At 38.3% G+C, this 19,555-nt stretch overlaps 1 protein-coding gene across 1 annotated transcript in view; it reads right to left on the minus strand.

Annotated features, from left to right (window-relative positions):
• LOC126335843 (dynein axonemal heavy chain 8-like) overlaps positions 1-19,555 on the minus strand; it is a gene marked incomplete at its 5' end in the record, with an annotated part of 446,097 nt that overhangs the window by 85,189 nt on the left and 341,353 nt on the right. Inside the window, one exon of the mRNA XM_049999312.1 lies at positions 13,584-13,770. Coding sequence (XP_049855269.1) covers positions 13,584-13,770 — 187 coding nt within the window. The remainder of the gene's footprint in view (positions 1-13,583; positions 13,771-19,555) is intronic.

Here is a 19,555-nt window from a genome sequence, read left to right on the forward strand (position 1 = left end):
ACAACACACACACACACACACACACACACACACACACATTCATGCAAACACAACTCACACATGACCACTGTCTCAGACTGCTAAGGCCAGACTGCAAGCAATAGCACATGACAGCAGAAACAGCCTTCATAATGGGGATAAAAAGGAGGCTGGGGCAAGGAGGGAGGATGGGTAGCAGGATAGGAGTGGGGGATGGTAAAGTACTGCTTATGGGAGCACACAGGGATGAGATGGGGAGATGGTAGGGCAGCTAGGTGCAGTCAGGAGGTTAGGCAGAGAGCAAGGAGGAGGGAGGATGGGGGAGAGAATGGAAAAGGAGAGAAGTAAGTGTGCTGGAGTGGGAACAGTGAAGAGGATAGGTGGGAGAAGGACAGTGACTAACAAAGGTTGAGGGCCAGGAGGCTCACAGGGATGTACGATGTATTGCAGGCAGAGTTTCCACTTTGGCATTCAGAATAGCTGGTGTTGGTTGGAAGGATCTAGATGGCTGAGGTTGTGAAGCAGTCATTGAAGCAAAGAATGTTGTGTTGGACAGCTTGCTAAGCAATTGGGTGGTCCAGCTGTTTCTCAGCCACAATTTATTGGTTGCCATCCATGTGAACAGATAGTCTGCTGCTTGTCATACCCATGTAGAATGCAGCACAGTGGTTGCAGCTTAGATTGATCGATTTCACAGGTAGCCCTGACTTTGATGGAATAGGTGATGCTTGTGACTGGGCTGGAGTATGTGGTGTTGGGAGGATGTATGGGACAGGTCTTGCATCCAGATCTACTACACGTATATGATCTGTGAGGTAAGAGGTAGAGAGCAGTTGCTATGTAGTGACAGATGAGGATATTGTATAGGTTCAGTGGGCAATGGAATACCACTGTGGGAAGGGTGGTTTACAGGACATTCCTCATTTCAGAGCACAACGAGAGGTAGCTGAGACCCCTATGGCATGAGGGAAATGCTCCTCTGTGGCCAGATGGTGGCACTTTGGGAGGTGGTGGCTGACTGGAGAGATAAGGCATGCAAGAGATGTTTCTATACATGATAAGTAGGGTAATTACAATCTGTGAAGGCTTCAGTAAGATGCTTCGTATATTTTGAGAGGGACTGCTCATCACTACAGATGCAATAGCAACATGTGGTCATGCTGTGAACTTTTTGGTATGGAATGAGTGGTAGCCATCAAAGTGGAAGTTTTCTGTTGGTTAATAGGTTTGATATGGGCAGAGGTACTGATATTGCCATCTTTGAGGTGGTGGTCAACATTGAGGAAGGTGGCTTGCTGAGTTGACGAGAGCCAGGTAAAGTGAATGGGGAGAAGGCGTTGAGGTTCTTGAGGAATGTGGATAGGGTGCACTCGCCCTTGATCCAGATCACAAAGGTGTCATCACTGAATCTGAACCAGGTGAGGAGTTTGAGATTTTGGGTGGTTAGGAAGGATTTCTCTAGATGGCCCATGAGGTTGGTATCAGATGGTACCCTTTGTCAGACCCCATATTTTTTGCAACTGTTGCCTTCATAGGATAAATAATTGTGAATGACGATATAGTTGGTCCTGGAGGCCAGGGAGAAAGTTGTAGGCTTGAAATCCGTCACGCATTGGGAAGGGTAGTATTCAATAGCGGCAAGGTACTGGCCATTAGGGATATTAGTGTAAAGGAAGGTGACACTGATAATTACAAGCAGGGCACCGTGTGATCAAGGAACAGGAACTGCTGAGAGTAGGTGGAGGTAATGGTTGGTATCCTTGATGTAAGAGGATAGGTTGTGCATATTAGGCTGAAGGTGCTGATGTAAGAAAGAGGAGATTCTCTCAGTGGGGACACAGTAACATACCACAGTGGGGCTCCTAGGTGGTTGGGTTTATGGGTTTCAGGAAGCATGTAGAAGATAGAAATGCAATGAGTGGTTGGGGTGAGGAGAGAGATGGATTCCAGCGAGAGGTTCTGGGATGGGCCTTAGCTTTTGAGGAGAGGGGGGAGATCCTGCTGGATTTCTGGAATGCGGTCACTGTGATAGGGTTTTAAGGTAGATAAATCTGACAGCTGGCAGACTCCTTCCATCAGGTAATCCTTGTGCTCAAAACAACAGTGAAGGAACCTTTGTAAGCAGGTAGGATTATAAGGTTGGGATCAGTTTTTAGGTGATGTAGTGCTGTTCTTTCTGTGGATGTGAAGTTAGCTTGCGCTCTGAGAGATTTGGGGAACAATTAGTAAGGTAAAGTAAAAGTTGACAGTAAGTGATTTGTGGGGTAGTGAATGAGGATCACAGTTGGAGGGAGGGGTGAACACAGACAGACAGGGTTCAACAGCTGGTTGAGTCTGATTGGTAGAATTGGTGGCAAAAATGTGCTTCCACTGTTGGGACTGGGAGAATGAGAAGTACAGCATGACTGAACATGGGAGTGGGACAAAAGGTAAGGCCTTTGATATAGACTGATACTTCTGTGGGTCTAAGTCTTTTGGAATGAAAGTTCATGACTGTGTTTCCGGTCTGTTTAGGTTTTGGATTCTGTATGGTGATAGGGACAGTTTTTCGAGGGTGGGGTAAATGTAGCAGATTTGCAACTAAGGTTTGCCATCAATGAGGGGGTTTGGGGGAGGTTTGTAGGTTATTGTAGAGGTGGTGGGTAGTGGTAGCCTGAGGTGGGAGTTGAAAGTGAACAGGGTGGAGAGATAGTTGAATGGCATACTGCTCTAGTTCTTGGAGGGGACTCAGAAATTTGGGATTGCACAGCAGGAGAATTTTATGGATGGAGAGAAAGTATTGCAAGAATGTTTGTGCCTGATTTACATTGTTTTGCAGGGCTGTGTTGGTAAGGACTGGTGGAATATGGACAGGTGAAGGTCATTGTGGAAGGAAGGATTGCAACTGAAGATGGGTAATTTGATGGTAAGACCATTTGGGGGTTTCCAAGAGCCAAGCGAAAAGATGGGAACAGTATGTTGGGCTGTATTCTGTCTAGGGATAAGAAAAATTTACTGAATTGGTGCAGATAGAAGCAGCAAGGGCCCATGGCAGAGGAAGAAAATGCATAAAATACGTAAATGATGTAGATGTATGTTGGAAAAAATTTGCAAAAATATGTCATAATACGTGGGTAAAATCACAAAAAGAACAAGATGAAACCTGAGGGAGTAGGCCAATAGTGAAGGGTGAAAGTGAACTGATATTGACATGAAAACACAACGAGACCAAAGATAAAAATAAATAAAAAGATTATAATATGGGTTCCAGGTCTTTGGACAGATATGTATGAGGAAGAGGGACATCAGGTGGGACTAGATAAAGTGAAGTCAGTATGTACAAACAGGAATAACAGAGGGGAAAGAGCAGGGGTTGGGGAGGGATTGACAGGATTAGGGATAAGTTCATGTGGCACAGAAACATACGGAAAATAACATACAAAAATATGCAAGAGTGACACAAAAAGAGTGACCAATTGGGAGGTCTAGGATTAATGATATCAGCAGGAGTTATGTGGGTCATGAGATGCTACACTAACATTCAGTGCAGTGAGTTCTGTGCGAATCAGGCAGCAGATAGAGTGGCTTGTAAATTAGAGCATGTTGTGTGGTTTGAAAGGTAACATGAAAAAAGAAAAGAAAGAAGAGAAAGAAAAGGATAGAAATAGAGTATAGTAACGCACTGCAGACCTGCTGTATTTACCTCCTCCTCAAAATCTCCCTCCCACCACCATACAGAATCCAGAACCTAAACAGACCCAAAATGAGGTCATGAGCCTTCAATCCAAAAGCCTTAGCCCCACAGAAGTATCAGTCTATATCAAAGGCCTTAACTTTTACCCCATTCCCAAATTCAGTCATGCTGGACTTCTCTTTCTCCCAATCCCAACAGAGGCGCGTTTTTGCCATCAACTCTACCATTCAGACTCAACCGAAGACTAATGTTGAACCCTGCCTGACTGTGTTCATTCCTCCTTCCAACTGTGATCCTCATCCACTGCCTCACAAATCACTTACTGTCAACTTTTCAGAATTTCTTAACCTCAAACTATACCTCATCAACTGTTCCCCAAATTTTTCAGAGTGCAACCTAACTTTACATCCACAGAAAGAACAACAATCGATCCCTTAAAAACTGATCGCAACCTTATAATCCTACCTGCTTACAAAGGCTCCTTCGCTGTTGTTTTGAGCACAAGGGTTACCTTACTTGTTTAGCAGTCCCTTTGTTATGCCTGTCTGTGTCTCAACATCTCCATTATATGCTGAGTAGCAATTACCTTTTCATAATATTGTCATTATTCCATCCTGGACTTTTCATAATGTTGTTGTATTGCTCCAACCTTTGTGCTCTCCATTGCACATGTATAAACTTATCTAGAAGTAATTATAATAATTATCTGTTTGAGAAGATTAGCTGTTTTGTAGTCTGACTCATTTTACATCACTGAAGGCTCTCCTTTATAACGGGATTGACAGAACACGAAGTCTGAATGAACAAATTTAAAGCATCTGGTTTGTTACTTTGAGTTTTCTAATGTTTTCACTATCAATAACACATGAACTCTCTACTACATATTGGGTTTTGCCAAACAGTTGATAGAAGCCTATGGAGGTGACTACAATACACGCTGCTGAGGAGTAGTGAAACAGCAGCTGCCACAAGTCACAAGTATTTTTGTAGACTACTGTATTGTGGCCACATTTGTGGAATTAAAAACATCTAATTTATTTTGCAATAAATGACTGTGCCTTATATTCTGGCTTTCACATGAAGACCATTGGTTTCTCAAGTTCTTAATGACTTTTTTCATTAAATTAAATTTGTTGCAAGCTCCCTTACCCCCCAAACCTTTGTGTAGGTCTAGTGTTGCTACACTCATAAGTTCTCTGCACATCACAAATCCCTCTCTAGCAGTCAGCTCTATTCTGAGTGGACATTCTTTCAAACACATACTTTCCGTTATGTTGTTTGATGCAGACTAATGTATCAAAAAGAAGAATTTCATTGGTGATATGCTTTATAGATTTTAAATCCCTACCACTGCTCCTAGTATTTAATGTATATGTACTTCTTCCAAATTCCTACACTGTCTCTCTATTACAATTAAAACAATCTGATGAAAAAGATACACTGTTCAGACAGAACATTTTGACCACCTACTTAATAGCTGGTAGTCCACCTATGGTATGGATAACGGCAGTGACACATCATGGTGTGGAAGTAATGAGATCTTTACGGATTGCTGGAGGGAGCTGGCACCATGCCTGTATACATGAGTCACCTAATTCCCATAAATTCCCAGGGGGGTGGTGATGAGCTCATGTTCAATCACATGCCATGTTCAATCACATCCCCAGATGTGTTCGATCAGGTTCAGATCTCATGAGTTGGGGGGGGGGGGGGGAGGGGGCGCAGCACATCAATTGGAACATGCCACTGTGTTTCTCGAACCACTCCATCACACTCCTAACCTTGTGACATGGGGAATTATCTTGAGGAAAAATACCACTGGCATTGGGAAACATGATAGTCATGAATGGGTGTACCTGGCCCGCAGCCAGTGTACACGTGGTCTGCAACCAGTGTATGATAATCTTTGGCCATCATGGTGTTTTGCACGCACTCCATGGAACACGTGGATGCCCACATGAAAGTTCCCCAGAGCATAATGGAGCCATCACCAGCTTCTCTCTATCCCACAGTACTAGTGTCGAGGAGTTGTTCCTCTGGAAGATGATGGATTCGTCCCCTTCCATTGGCATGATGAAGAAGGTATCAGGATTCATCAGACAGTGTAATGCTCTGCCACTGCACCAACATCCATTGCCAATAATCACACACCCATTTCAGTCACAGTTGTTGATTTTGTGATGTTAACACTGGCACATGCATGGGTCATTGGCTGCAAAGGCCCCTCGTTAGGTATGTTCACTGCACTGTGTGTTCAGACACACTTGTACTCTGCCCAGCATTAAAGTCTGATGTTAGTTCCATCACAGTTTGGCATCTGTTCTGTTTTACCTGTCTGTCCAGTCTACGACGTCTGAGATTTGTAATGAGGGATGGCTACCCAACACCAAGACGACGGGACATGGTTTCACCTTGGTTTTGTCACATGTTGAAGACACTCACCACAGCACTCCTTGAACTCCTGACAAGTGTGCAGTTTTCAAAATGCTTGTGCTGAGCCTCCAGGCCATCACAACCTGCACTCAGTCATACGATAGATCACACCTTTCCTGTTCTAGACATGGACAGCATGCTCACTGGTACTACATGCACCATGCATGAGTATGACTAGAAGTCAATCCTAACCAGGTGATGCTGCTATCACATGGATGGGTTTATATCAAAAGCAGCTCAGTGATCATTACGTTCTAGCCGATTAGTGTAAATCCTGTTATTGTCCTTGACCTGGATAAGATGAAGAAGGCTAAGCTATCCTACTCTCTTCCTAAGTTGAGTATTTGCACTCTCTGCCAATATGTTTTGTTGTTTTAACTGTTAAGGCCCATGTAGTTCTCATTAGGTGTAACAAAAATTACAGCCTACTGAATCAAAACCTCATATACTGAAGGAAGCCTTATACAGCTTGGTTGTGGCATAGACTCCAGATTGTATGCTAGTAAGTGTTTTATTTCAACATTCATTCACCTCTTAAGTGCACTTTTCACCTGGCAGCTGAGTGTTTTACTTGATAAAGGTTTTGCACTTTCCTTGTAACTCAGATGATGAAACAGAAATCTCTGCCTCCAATAAATACAACTATCAGTCATTGCATTTGGCTCACAAGCATAGAGATTTTACACAGTTAAGGGGGATGGTAGAAATGACCTACCACCAACTGAGGTACCTCAGGTTGCTATGCCAATGCCCTGCCACCAAAGGTTGAGCTCCATGGGAGTTGCATTTGCAGGTATGAGACAATCATGGAGCCCCTTTTCTATGTTGTAATTTTCTTCATTTTTAAGAATACAATAGCTGTGCAGCCACATCAGAAGCAAAAATATGTGGAAAGCCAGACAAGCACATGGTTACTGAAATTTGGTAGTGCCTTTACAGTAGTTGCAGGGGAAGCAGTCTGGATGATTGACTGATCTGGCCCTGTAACACTAGCCAACATGGCCTTGTTATTTTGGTACTGCAAACAACTGAAAGTAAGGGGAAACTACAGCATTTATGTTTCCCAAGGACATGCAGTACCACTTGGAACTTTAATATCCAGGATTTTACTTTGGTATATTTATCACAGGTTAGCACCTAATTGACACTGTGACTGTTCTGACACAGTAGCAAGATATCAACTACACACTTTCACCGTCAAGTATGAATAATAAATAATATGAACTCCATTTGGTTACATAACCACTATACATAGTGAATATTCAGTTTCTATATCTGGTTGAACATAGTACCTGTACACTTCAATAACTGATAGCTACACAGAACTATTCTCATTTTAACCAAGTAATGCATGCCCCATAATTATAATGAGATGATAAATGCACATCTTGCTTGCTAGTCCCAGACTGCCTGTGGTATTACATATTATGCCCATTTATAGATGCGCGTAAGAATTAAAAAGCAAAACTTGTTTTTACATATTAGTAAGTAACATGAAAGATTGCTTAATTATACAAAATTATAATGCATAAAAGAGCAAATCTGTTTAAGTATGACACGTATTACAAGAAAAAGGTAATTTGTAGATACTATTTTATGGAAAAAATTTTTACTTCCATGATGATTCACAGAGCCCACCAAAACCTACTAAAAATGACATTTCCTGAACAGAACTAAAAAATTAAAAGTTCTTAAAGATAAGTCAGCATTTTTGGAATCAGAAAAATTAGGGATGCAAAACTATGGGACTGAATTCCGGAAATAATCACAAATTAAGGTTCAAACATGAACATTTTCATGACAAATAACTATTTAAATAGGAAGTTTTTGAAAAAAAAGTTACATTTATTGAGAAGAGGGAAAAGAAGGCTTTTGAATGGACTATGTTGAGCTATAACTAAATAGCTGATTCCATATTTCTAGATTTCTGGAAAGCATCTGACATGGAGCCCTATTGTAAGCTTTTAACAAAGATATGAGCTTGTGGAGTAAGTTCACAGATATGTGAGTAGCTCAAAGACTTCTTAAATAATAGAACCCAGTATGTTGTCCTCCGCAGTGAGTGTTCGTCAGAGAATCGTCAGGAGTGCCCGAGGGATGTCTGATAGATCGCTGTTGTTCTCTATATACATAAATGATTTGGTGGACAGGGAAGGAAGCAATCTACCATTGTTTGTTGATGATGCTGTGGTGTATGGTAAGGTGTCAAAGTAGAGTGACTGTAGGAAGCTACAAGGTAACTTAGAAAAAATTTCTAGTTGGTGTGGTGATTGGCAGCTCGCCATGTAAAGTTAATGTGGGTGGGTAGGAAGAACAAACCTGTAATGATTGGATACATTACTAGTAATGTCATGATGACACAGTCAAGTTGTTTAAATATTTGGGACTAATGTTGCAAAGTGGTATGAAGTGTAATGAGCATTTGAGAACTGTGGTAGGGAAGGTGAATTGTTGACTTCAGTTTATTGGGAGAATTTTAGGAAAATGTGGTTCATCTGTAAAAGAGACAGCATATAGGACACTGGTTTAACCTATTCTTGAGTACCGCTTGAGTACTTGGGACCTGTACAAGGCCTGAAAGAAACACTACTGAGAAAATTTAGAGATCCGGCATTTGAAGCTGACTGCCGAACGATTCAACTGCGCGCCAACATACATTGCGCATAAGGACTAAAAAGTTAAGGTACGAGAAATTAGGGCTGATATGGAGGCACACAGACAATTGGTTTTCCCTCACTCTATTTGCAGGTGGAATGGGAGAGGGAATGACTTGTAGTAGTTCATGGTACCCTCCGCCATACACAATGTGGCTTGCCGAGTACCTATGTAGATGTAGATATAACTATTTGCTCACTGAAAATGTCAACTCTACATGTTCTAAAGGAAACAAAACATGATTATTCTTGTAAATAAACTATTTACAGGTAAACTAGTTGTATTGTTGTCATCAGAAAATTACATTATGAATAATAAAGTTTTATGAATTCCTCCCTGAATAAGAAACTAATCATTTTACATAGCTGTAGTACATATACTAAGTACATAACAGAAAGAAGAGAGGTAAAAAATATGCATTTAAGTAGCAGAATTGTAGAAAGTGGAGCCATCATATTGTATGTCTTGATCTGATGGCATCTGACCTATTCGGCAATATTTTACCCAAGAGGGTAATTGTTAAGCCATACAAAATGATGACTCTACTTGCTACAATTCTGCAAGCATTTGGATCTCCAAGAAGGCGCTACATAGGAAGATGTCATCATCAAAAGAAACAAAATTGTTGTTCTAAGGATCAGAGTGAGGAATGTTAGACTCCTTAATCAAGTACACAGTTTAGAGAAATAAAAAAAAAGTTGGAGTTAGATATAATGAATGTAGTGAAGTGCAGAGGCAGAAAGAACATAACAGGAAAAGGGAAGCAGTGGTTGAGAAAGAGTGAGACAAGATTGTAGCCTATCCCCAATGTTATTCAACTTGTACATTGAGCTAGCAGTAAAGGGAAACAACAAAACATTTGGAAATGGAATTAAAGTTCAGGGAAAAGACATAAAAACTCTGAGGTTCCAATGACATCATAATTCTGTCAGGGACTGCAAAGGTCTTGAAAGATCAGTTGAACGATACTGCCAGTTTATTGAAGAGAGATAGTAAGAAGATATTTAACTTACAACAAAAGAAAACAAGGATAGTGGAATGTAGTCAAATTAAATCAATTTACACTAAAGGACTTAGCTGAAGAAATAAGACATTGAAAGCAGTAGATGAATGTTGCTATTACAGTAGTGGTTAGAAAGGATATTAAATGTAAACTGAAACAGTGAGAAAATCATTTCTGAAAAAGAGAAATTTATTAACATTGAATTCTTCTGTGGAGTGAAGCATTGGACCAGCCTCCTTACTGAAGATACTGAAGACCACAACAACAAAAACTGTTATGGGTGTATCATAGGTTATGCATACTGGTAAACTGTCAGGAGAGAAAAAAAATTATGTGTAATAGCACAGTGTACAGGCCATTAACATGTGGGGATTGGGGAGTGGGAGAGGGAGGAGGGGGAAAGGAGGAGAGGGGGGCACTGGGTACGTGGATGCATGCATAGGCATTTGGTCCATTTGGTCAGCACTTTCTAACAATGAGCAAAATGGTGCAATGGCAAATCAATAGACTTGTATATACCCATGTCCAGTTACCCATATTTAGGTTTCCAATGGTTTCCTGAAATAAATAAAAGATAAATGTCATAATGGTTCATTTTAAAAGGATACAGCCAATTTCCTTCTCATTTTCGTTATAATGAGCAAGCTGCATCTCTCAAAACTGCCTAACAACTGGTACAGTATCCACCATCTGCCATGCTATTCACATTCATTTGCGAAGTATTGAGGTATGACATTCAGTACTCTTATTGCTCCTTTTCTTTCTTCTCTATCTCCTCTATTAATCTCTGCATTAAGGATCCCAGACAATGGAATGGTATTCCAGCAGGAGTTGGACAGTCTTATGCTTTATGCTTTTATGAATTCTTCACAGGCATTTGACTGCCATATACTTAAATTTCATCTCAAGTCACTCTGGACTGTTGTGACTGATCTACTGGTGGCTCATTCTGCATAAAATGAGCCAAACAGTCATTTTTAGAAAATCAGGCAAGTAAAAGCACTAACAAAATATAAAATTTAATGATTTGAAACTCATCTTTATTGTATTCAATATCTTTAGTTATGAATTATCAACCAAAAGATTGTAGTTTAATGTAGTCCATGAACACCATGGAAGTTTTTTTACACTGGCTGAACTGATTTGCTTTCTGTGAAATAGACAATACAACAATAACTGGTTATGCTAGTGATCAACTGAATGAAATTCATTTTCTCTTAATTTCAAGCAGTGATGTGGACAAGGCAAACGAAACAGTCAAGGTTTTGGGAAGATGTAATACCAATTCCTAAAGTGCAACCTAACCATTATTTTAGAAACTACGATGGTCATTATGTTTTAGCTGCAGAAATATCTTTCAGTGAAATGACATATCTTCAGAGGATCCCTAAATGCAAGAAACAGCCAAAATTTTCTGATGTTTACCAGATGCTAAAGAGTTTAATGTTGAAGGTAATCAAGCAACAGAAGGAAATAAAGTACAAGCAACCATAAATCTAACTAAGGGAATTCAAGTTGGAACCTTTCTCATCATATAGCTTCAGAGTGAGAAGGGAAATGCACAGAATTTTGTTGCTCTTTGCCAATCATAATGTGTGGCCAATGAAATCAAGCTTATGTTTTTAAAACCATGTGAGAAAAAAAATCGCTTTTGTGCTAATGGAAATGAGATTTCAATTGTTTCTTTACAAAAGAATGTTGTTAAAATTTTGAATCCTCCTGCAATTCAAATTAAAGGAAATTGAGCATTTTATTATTTTATGAGAAAGTTAATCAAGTATGTATTTCTGTGTATAATTCTTTGTTTTGTTGAGTGTTCAATCCTTTATTTATTTGAAAAAGGCATTGCTTCATTCTCCATAATGTGTAATAAGCTGAAGATATGAGAGGATGTTTCAGTTACAAATGAGTTGTTCCTTAGTTTCTAGTAGTAGTAGTGGTAGTAGTAATTGTAGCTTTATTCATCTGTAGACCTCTTGTTACAAGGGTATAGGACATATAAAAGTATTTACAAGTTTAGATCAATTTAAAATAAGCCAATTCGTATGTAAATATATTTACAGACTTTTAGTTAGAGACAATCATTAAATTTACTCCTGGTATACAACACCATTTTTACAAATAACTTATTAAATAATGTAATGCCACACTGTACACTCATATCTCACTATCAGTCACTGCACACATTATACGCATATTGTGTCATTAACACTTCACTCACTACACACACACACACACACACACACACACACACACACACACACACACACACATACATATACACCCTGGCGATCTTTGGGCCATTTTCTGTACTGCAACTTCCCATTTGCTATTCTGAAAAACTGAGTCAGTATCCTTCCATAATAATTGAGATGTTGATCTCAGTGTCATAACACTTCACTCACTACACACACACACACACACACACACACACACACGTATACACACACACTTCCATAATAATTGAGATGTTGAGCTCAGAAAGAGGTGTTAGTATTGTGTTATGCATAGCTTGGGGGTAAGTATTTCTAGAAAGGAGAAAAGAAGGAAAAAAAAAAACATAAAGTGAAGGTGTATGTTCTCTTAAAGAACAGACCTTTTTAAATTAACATCAACAACACTTTAATCATGCAATATGATTCTTTGTTTATGTCTGTGAAATACTGAAAGAAGTTTGTACACGTCACACCCATGACGTTATTATGTTACACCCATGACAACAGAAATTATGCTGTTATTTTGAAAACAATGTTATGTTCTTTCTCATATTTTCATGGCTAATAAAGAAAATTATAGTATTATACACTTATTACATCGTTTACATATAACCATTTGATTCACTGCTTTTTTCCTGTAAAGGTCAAACTGTTATGTTGAACTTCTGAATTTTGTCACACCTGTGACACATGGTTTTTGGTTATTATTGATACTTTCATCAATTACAAAACAAATTGTATTCAGATTTAGTAATATAATCAGTTTCCTTTTAAATGATCTAAACTGAAGGAGGAAACTTTAAAATGGAATATTTTAAATTATTTTATAGTTAATTTATAGAGTTCACGTGTCAAACCTGTGACTATGGAATCAGTGTGGCTCATTTCCCATTCTGGAATTACATAATGTAATGTTTCTTACTTGTATTAAATTTTATTACATTGTATTATTTTGTATTACAATGAGAGATAGTTCCTAGCCTTTGCATCAAACACTGATCATGTGCAAATCCCGCTGCAGCTCCCATCTTATACTGATGTCAGTTTTATTCACTGTAAAATAGCGTCATCTCTATAGTCACAGGGAGCTACATACATGAACTGCAAAATGATTTACATGTACCATGGGTAGCAAACTTCCAAGAGTTAGGTCCTATACTATTTTTTTCTATTGGTTGTATCTCCTAACTGAAGACAATGAACTGGATTTGTCTCCTAGTAAGTCTTCAATCATTTCACATATTGGACTGACATTGTATAAGCACAATGACATCATGCATTATGATATATATACTCTGATTTGTAACACAATTTCTAAATTACTAGTAAAATATAATTTGCTTGGCTCATTATTTGGACTTCATCCATACAAACATGAACCATTTATTTATTTATAATGGGAGATGTGTTGTCAGCAACAAATCAAGATTTCTGTTTATTATGATTCATTGAAAAATTAGTAGTAAATGGTCAATGGAAAATTAACTGAACTATAAGCTTATAGTGTTCTAATTTTATGTTCAGAAATTTTAAAAGATGGAAAGTAATATGATGATAATAACATTGTATGGTGTAATAACTACTAACATGGCCTTTTTAGTTTAGGAAAGTTGAAAGAAAGTACCTTGTGGAGGGTCATTTGTAAATTTGATTGAAATTTGCAGCAATGAAATTGGAAAATTAACATGAACTTCTGTAGTAATCCAACAACGAAAGTTTGGATCACAACTCTCTATTTCTGATAGGTTAACAAACAGCTCTTGCATATAATCTAATCCCAGATGGCAATTCTGAAGAAGAATCCAGCTTCCCTGCAAAAGAAAAAATCAAGCAAAATTTAGTTCAGAATCACAAATGGTAGGTTAAAAAGTAACATGATTCCAGCTGGAGTAAAAAATAACATTTTTAGAGGTATTCAATAAGAAAATAATTTACTGCTTGAACACTATATGATACTATACTATTTCTAGTGGTCTTTCCTCTCAGAATTTCAAGTTTTTGTGGAATTTGTGGGCAGGAGAAAATCAGGAGGAGTGAAGATGTGAGCCAAAAAATAAGATATTTTATTTATCAGCAAAGTCACAGAGAAAATTATTTTGTACTTATGTTTATAAAGAGAATATTTCTGATCACATGTGACAATGTTCATGAGACTTATCCATTATGTATCACCACAGTTTCAACTAAATATTGACATGTTTCTTCCAACAGAGCCATAATTAATTTATTACATTATTAGTGTTGAAATGCAGCAGGATGATGTACAAAACAAGGAAGCATATCCTATTAACAGGAAATTCATTATATTTCACAGATTTTACAATTTCTATATGTGCTTCTTATTACACTTATTCCTTAATCGTGAGGAACCTACAAATTCATTTTTTTAAATTAATTTTTTATGATATGGGGACAATGTGAAAACTTTTGTTCCAGCAGTGTGTATGTGTTTTATAAACTAGGTTTTTTCCTATAGCTTTGCCCACATATGCTTTCAATACGTAAATTGAACACATTTCCTTCGCCATCTCTCTGTGTCCTCCTCTTCCTCCTTCCATCTCTCCACCTCATCCTCCCACCTCGATTTATCTATCTCCTCCTCTCCACTCTCTCTGTATCTTCATCTCCTCCTCCCTCTCTTTGTCTGTTCCCTCCACCTCCTTTTTCTGACTATATCTTCCTCCCCCTTCCCTCCTCCCCCTCTCTTTCCATCTCCACCTATCCCACTTCGTTTTCCACCTGTCCACTACCCCTCTACACCTTCCACCTGCCTCATGCAGCTCCCCCTCCCCTCCTCTATCAATCTCAACCTGCTGAAGCCATGTTCATCGGAATGTGTAGCCCTGTAAGACAATTAAATAAAATGGGCCAATACTACTCCCACAACATGCCTGTCATGAAGGGTAGTCTACACATCTGGGGCTTGCAATCATTTATTTGCCCCTGACGTATGGGGCACCACACAAAGAAGGTCAATAAAGAAGACCAATACTGCTCCAAGACAATACACCTGTCATGCAAGGCAGCCTAAATGCTGTGGTCCAGAAAACCGTTTCTTGCCCATTAGATGTAGGTTGCCCTGCAAAACAGGTTGATCTGGCAGGCCAATAATGTTCACACACAACATGTCTGTCGTGTAAGCATCCTTTAAGCCAGAGGCTGGAAAAAACATGTTTTGGTTTGTATCTCGGCTCCTATTGGAGCTGGTACTCATGAAGCCTGCTGTTTCTGTGCCAAATTTGGTTGAAACGGATCCAGAGGTTTGGGAGTAGATCCTGGACATATGTACATATGTACAGGGATTCAGTTGTCCTTACTTGTGGGTTTTATAAAACCTGCAGTGCCTTCAAATATCACACAGAAATTATTAGTCCTACAGAAAGATCAGCAGAACCTTTTGAAGGAAATTTAATGTATTTAAATAGGGACACGTTTTCCCTAGAGGACATAGTTTTCAAATTGTCCAACAAATATCGTAAAAAAGTGGCCCTAAAATGCATGTTTCTTGAATAATTAGTAAACTACATTAAATTTACTACAAAAAGGTCCTGAGCATTTTTTCCATAGGACTAATAGTTTGAAAAGTAACGATGAGACAATATAAAAATTTCACTTCCCCAAGGTAGAGAGGGCAGCATCATTTTAAGTGATGGCTGATGTAGACAGCCACCAAAGCATCAGGATAAGCCTTCAATCCAGCATTTGCTGGGCAAGGCACTTTCAGTTTTTGCTGTGTGATCTGTAGGGCTACTTAGAAATATTTTTTTTGGATAAGCACAAGGTACCACCCCTAAGTGCCATATGTCTTGCACAACAGTCCCTTTAAAGTTCGCAGCTTCTTACTAAGTTGTCAAGTTCAGTTTTAGCTTGGTGGGGACAGGTATACATGCATTAAGGCAGCATAGTATTAGCCTTCAGAGGAAGGGTATTGTTATAAATTTTAAATCTTTTTAATTTAAATGAAATCAAAATATCCTCAGGACACGTACAAATAAATTATTATTTGAAATTAAATGTTTTTAAAATAGCATGAAGTGTTCTTACATTTCAAGGGGATATTTTAAAATTGGAATTATTTTTCTTGACATTACCTGTATCTTTTTCAGTTCTCATCCAGAGATGCAACTGTGGGACTAACTCATCTCTGGAAAATTTCACCAAAGATAATGGCATGGTTTATTTATGGTGCTTGGGATATCCATGGATATCAATGGATCTTCTACGCCATTTACCATCAGTTGATTCTTCTGCGTTTGGAATGGTTTCTCATTTCCTTGACAAGGGGGTGCCTTGTTGATAAACTCCTAAGAGTGCACTGTCTAAATACTCACTTTTTGAAGTCAGCGTTTAAGCCACCAATTTGTGAGTGGTTTTTGAAAAAGTTGCAGGTTGGATAAAACCCATCAGTAGGGGCAGCTGAATCATCCTTTGTATATAACAGAAAAATAAATTAGACTTACGCACAGGTGTGTTTCATGTCAATATACCTTGAGCAATGATTTTCCAATGAGTACATTCTAGCCCTGAGTGTGTTTCTGGAATATCTAAAAGATACCCATCTAAATTTGCCTTAAAAAAAATTCCACTGTGTGTGTGTGTGTGTGTGTGTGTGTGTGTGTGTGTGTGTGTGTGTGTGTGTTCACTTTTTTCTCGCAGTTGGTCCAGAAGACTTGCATAGCGCTCTCCAGTAACTGTTTTATACCTTGCAGAGCAGTCATGAAGATGGAACCCCTCTAAATTACAGAATCCCACTGGCTACAGACTGTTAAGCAGATAAAAGTTACTTACTTTGCATTCATTCATGCAGACTAACTAGCCTTTATCCCTTGTTTTGATTGCTGTTTCTTTGCTGGCAGAAGTGGTGACCAACACTCTTCCACAATGGAGCAAGTAATTAGATGGCTTCTTTTTAAAATGGTTTAAATATTGTTAAAATATTAATTTTCACATTTGTCTTTGGTCAACATTTGACAGTTTTGACATCCTTTTTGTACAAAGCTTCCTCACAGTTAATTATTAATGTAAAATTTTCATTCCACTATGGCTATGGCATTAACTACGTCACACACCTTTCCTTGATGGTCATCCAAACGCATATATTCATATGTGGTTACCATTTTGAGATATTTAGTTGACTGGACTCCTTAAAAAGCCTTCATTAACTTTGCATGAATTAAATGATAATTAATACAAAACAGTTTTCTGTTTTATCTATTTGAACTTAATGCATTCATAAAAGTACGGATATTTGTAATTGTGGATAACGTTGCCCAAGAGGCTTGAAAAGACAACAACCACATTTTTGTGAAATCACATTTTACAAACCAAGTTAAAGACTACAACCACTATCCATCTGCAAACACATACAGTGACCACAAGTTGGTCCTCACGGCAATTTCATTCAGATTCAAATGTCTGAAGAAAAAGACAGCAAAACAGAAATGGGTAACAGAAAATTTGAAAGCTGAGGGACTGGTAAGGCATCATGTACAGGAAACAAAAAACCTACCTAAATTTTTTTAACACTGAAGAGGGAAATAAGACTGGGAAAAAATTAAATATGAGACATACAAATCAGCAGAAAAGATAGACAGAAAAAGTAAACCTTAAAACAAAAGGAAATGAATAACAGCAATGTTATTCAGTTTATAAAAAAAGAAGACAATGTAAAAAATAACTGGTGAATAAAGAAAAGCTGAATACAGAAGACTGAGAAACTTAGTCAATAGAAAGCTAGAAATGCAAAAGGAAATTTTCTTGAGGAAGTGTGCAGAGAAGTATAAGAAAATATTTGAAACAGAATAACTGATACAGCTTACAGTACAGCAAACACATTTTTTACAAACACAAACAACACTCTCGAGTACAGTAGAAGACAGAGGGAAAAATATTGTTTGGTGAAGTAGATAACATGCTACAATAAGAATTTGAGAAAGTTCTTAAAGATCTACAGGAGAACAAAGCAATGGGCATCGATGACATTCTTTCAGAACTAATCAAGAATGCTGGTGACAGCATGAAATAATGCTGCTGAAACTATTAGGTCCATCTATAACACAGGAGAGATACCAACTAATTTCCAGAAATGCATCATAGTTGCCATAGTAAAGAAGATGGCAGCTACAAAATGTCAACAGTATCAAATCTTAGGCAAGTATCTCAGCATTAAAAATTCTCAGGAAGATAATTCTGAGCAGAATTGAAGAGTAGGTAGAGGATATGCTGAGTGAAAATGATTTTGATTCAGGGTAGGAATAGGAATAAGAGAGGTGATTCTGACACTGTGCAGCAAATACAGAAATATTAACCAACTTATATCAATTTTGTAAACCTGGAAAAGGAATTTGATAATGCAAGATACTTTCAGAGTGCTGAAGAAAGTAGGTTTATAATACAAAGATATTACTCAGCTTGTACAAGAACAAAGTGGCCTTAATTAGGCATTTTCGTCAGGAACAAGAAGCAAAAATTAGAAAAGGTATGAGACAAGGATGTACTCTCCCTTATATATTCAATGCTTACCGTCACGAAGCTATAGACCTGCTATGATCACAGAGTTGAAAGAAGGTCTAGAGAAGATTCTCAGCACAATGGAAAGGGTTTTTCTGTAATCAGTATGGTATGGAAATAAACAGGAAAAAGAGTAAATTGATGGTTTGCAATACTGAAGAATAATACAAACCTTTAAGAATAAGAATTGGAAGAGAAGAGTTGGAAGTGATGGTGCAATGTTCCTATTTGGGAAGCAAGATGACAAGGGATAGTAGAAGATGCAAAGAAATTATGAGCAGACCAAAACTGTATTTAATTTGAGAAAGAACTAACTCACCAGTAAGAGCTTAAGTCTGGAAATAAGGAAATAGAAAATAATTTTTCTGGAGTGTGATCCTATATGGATGTGAAATAGGCAAACAAGAGAGAAGACAGCTAAAATCAATGGAGATTTGATGCTACAGAAGGATCAGCTGAAGAGATAGAGTTCCAATAAAGAGATGCTGGGAAGAGTACAGGAAACCAGATCTCTATTAAGGCACACCTGAAAGATGAACTTGAAGGACATGTTTTAAGACACAATAACATCATTGGAACAGTAGCAGATGGGGCTACTGAGGGAAGGAATTACTACGGACATCCAAGGTTCTCATAGATGCACCAAATTATTAATAATGTGGGATGCACTACATATGTGGAAATGAAGAGGAAGCCAGACAGAAAATGGGAATGATATAATGTTGCAACTCAGAGTTAAACACTGCAGAAGAAGATACAAGGCAACCGGTTTCAACTGCTACATGCAATAATCTTTAGGCTCCCTTAATAGGAGTGCACGTAGTGGTTTAATCTGAAATGCTACACAGACAGTCCATGGTGCTCCAGACATCATCACATTGTCCACTTTGATACTTGTTTTGCTTCAAAACAGTCCATTTCCTGACTCAAGTATGTGACATGGCTGAGTGACCCTGCACAATTCATTTGGGGCACTGAGATTCTCCATGGGAGTATGGCCATCCATAATTCATCGAGTCCTCACTGATATGACAGTTGTGGGATTCTAACCCTTATCAGCAGTAATATCAGGGAATGATAAACCTG

Source organism: Schistocerca gregaria, chromosome 2 (genome assembly GCF_023897955.1).
Source record: "Schistocerca gregaria isolate iqSchGreg1 chromosome 2, iqSchGreg1.2, whole genome shotgun sequence".
Lineage (NCBI taxonomy): Eukaryota > Metazoa > Arthropoda > Insecta > Orthoptera > Acrididae > Schistocerca > Schistocerca gregaria.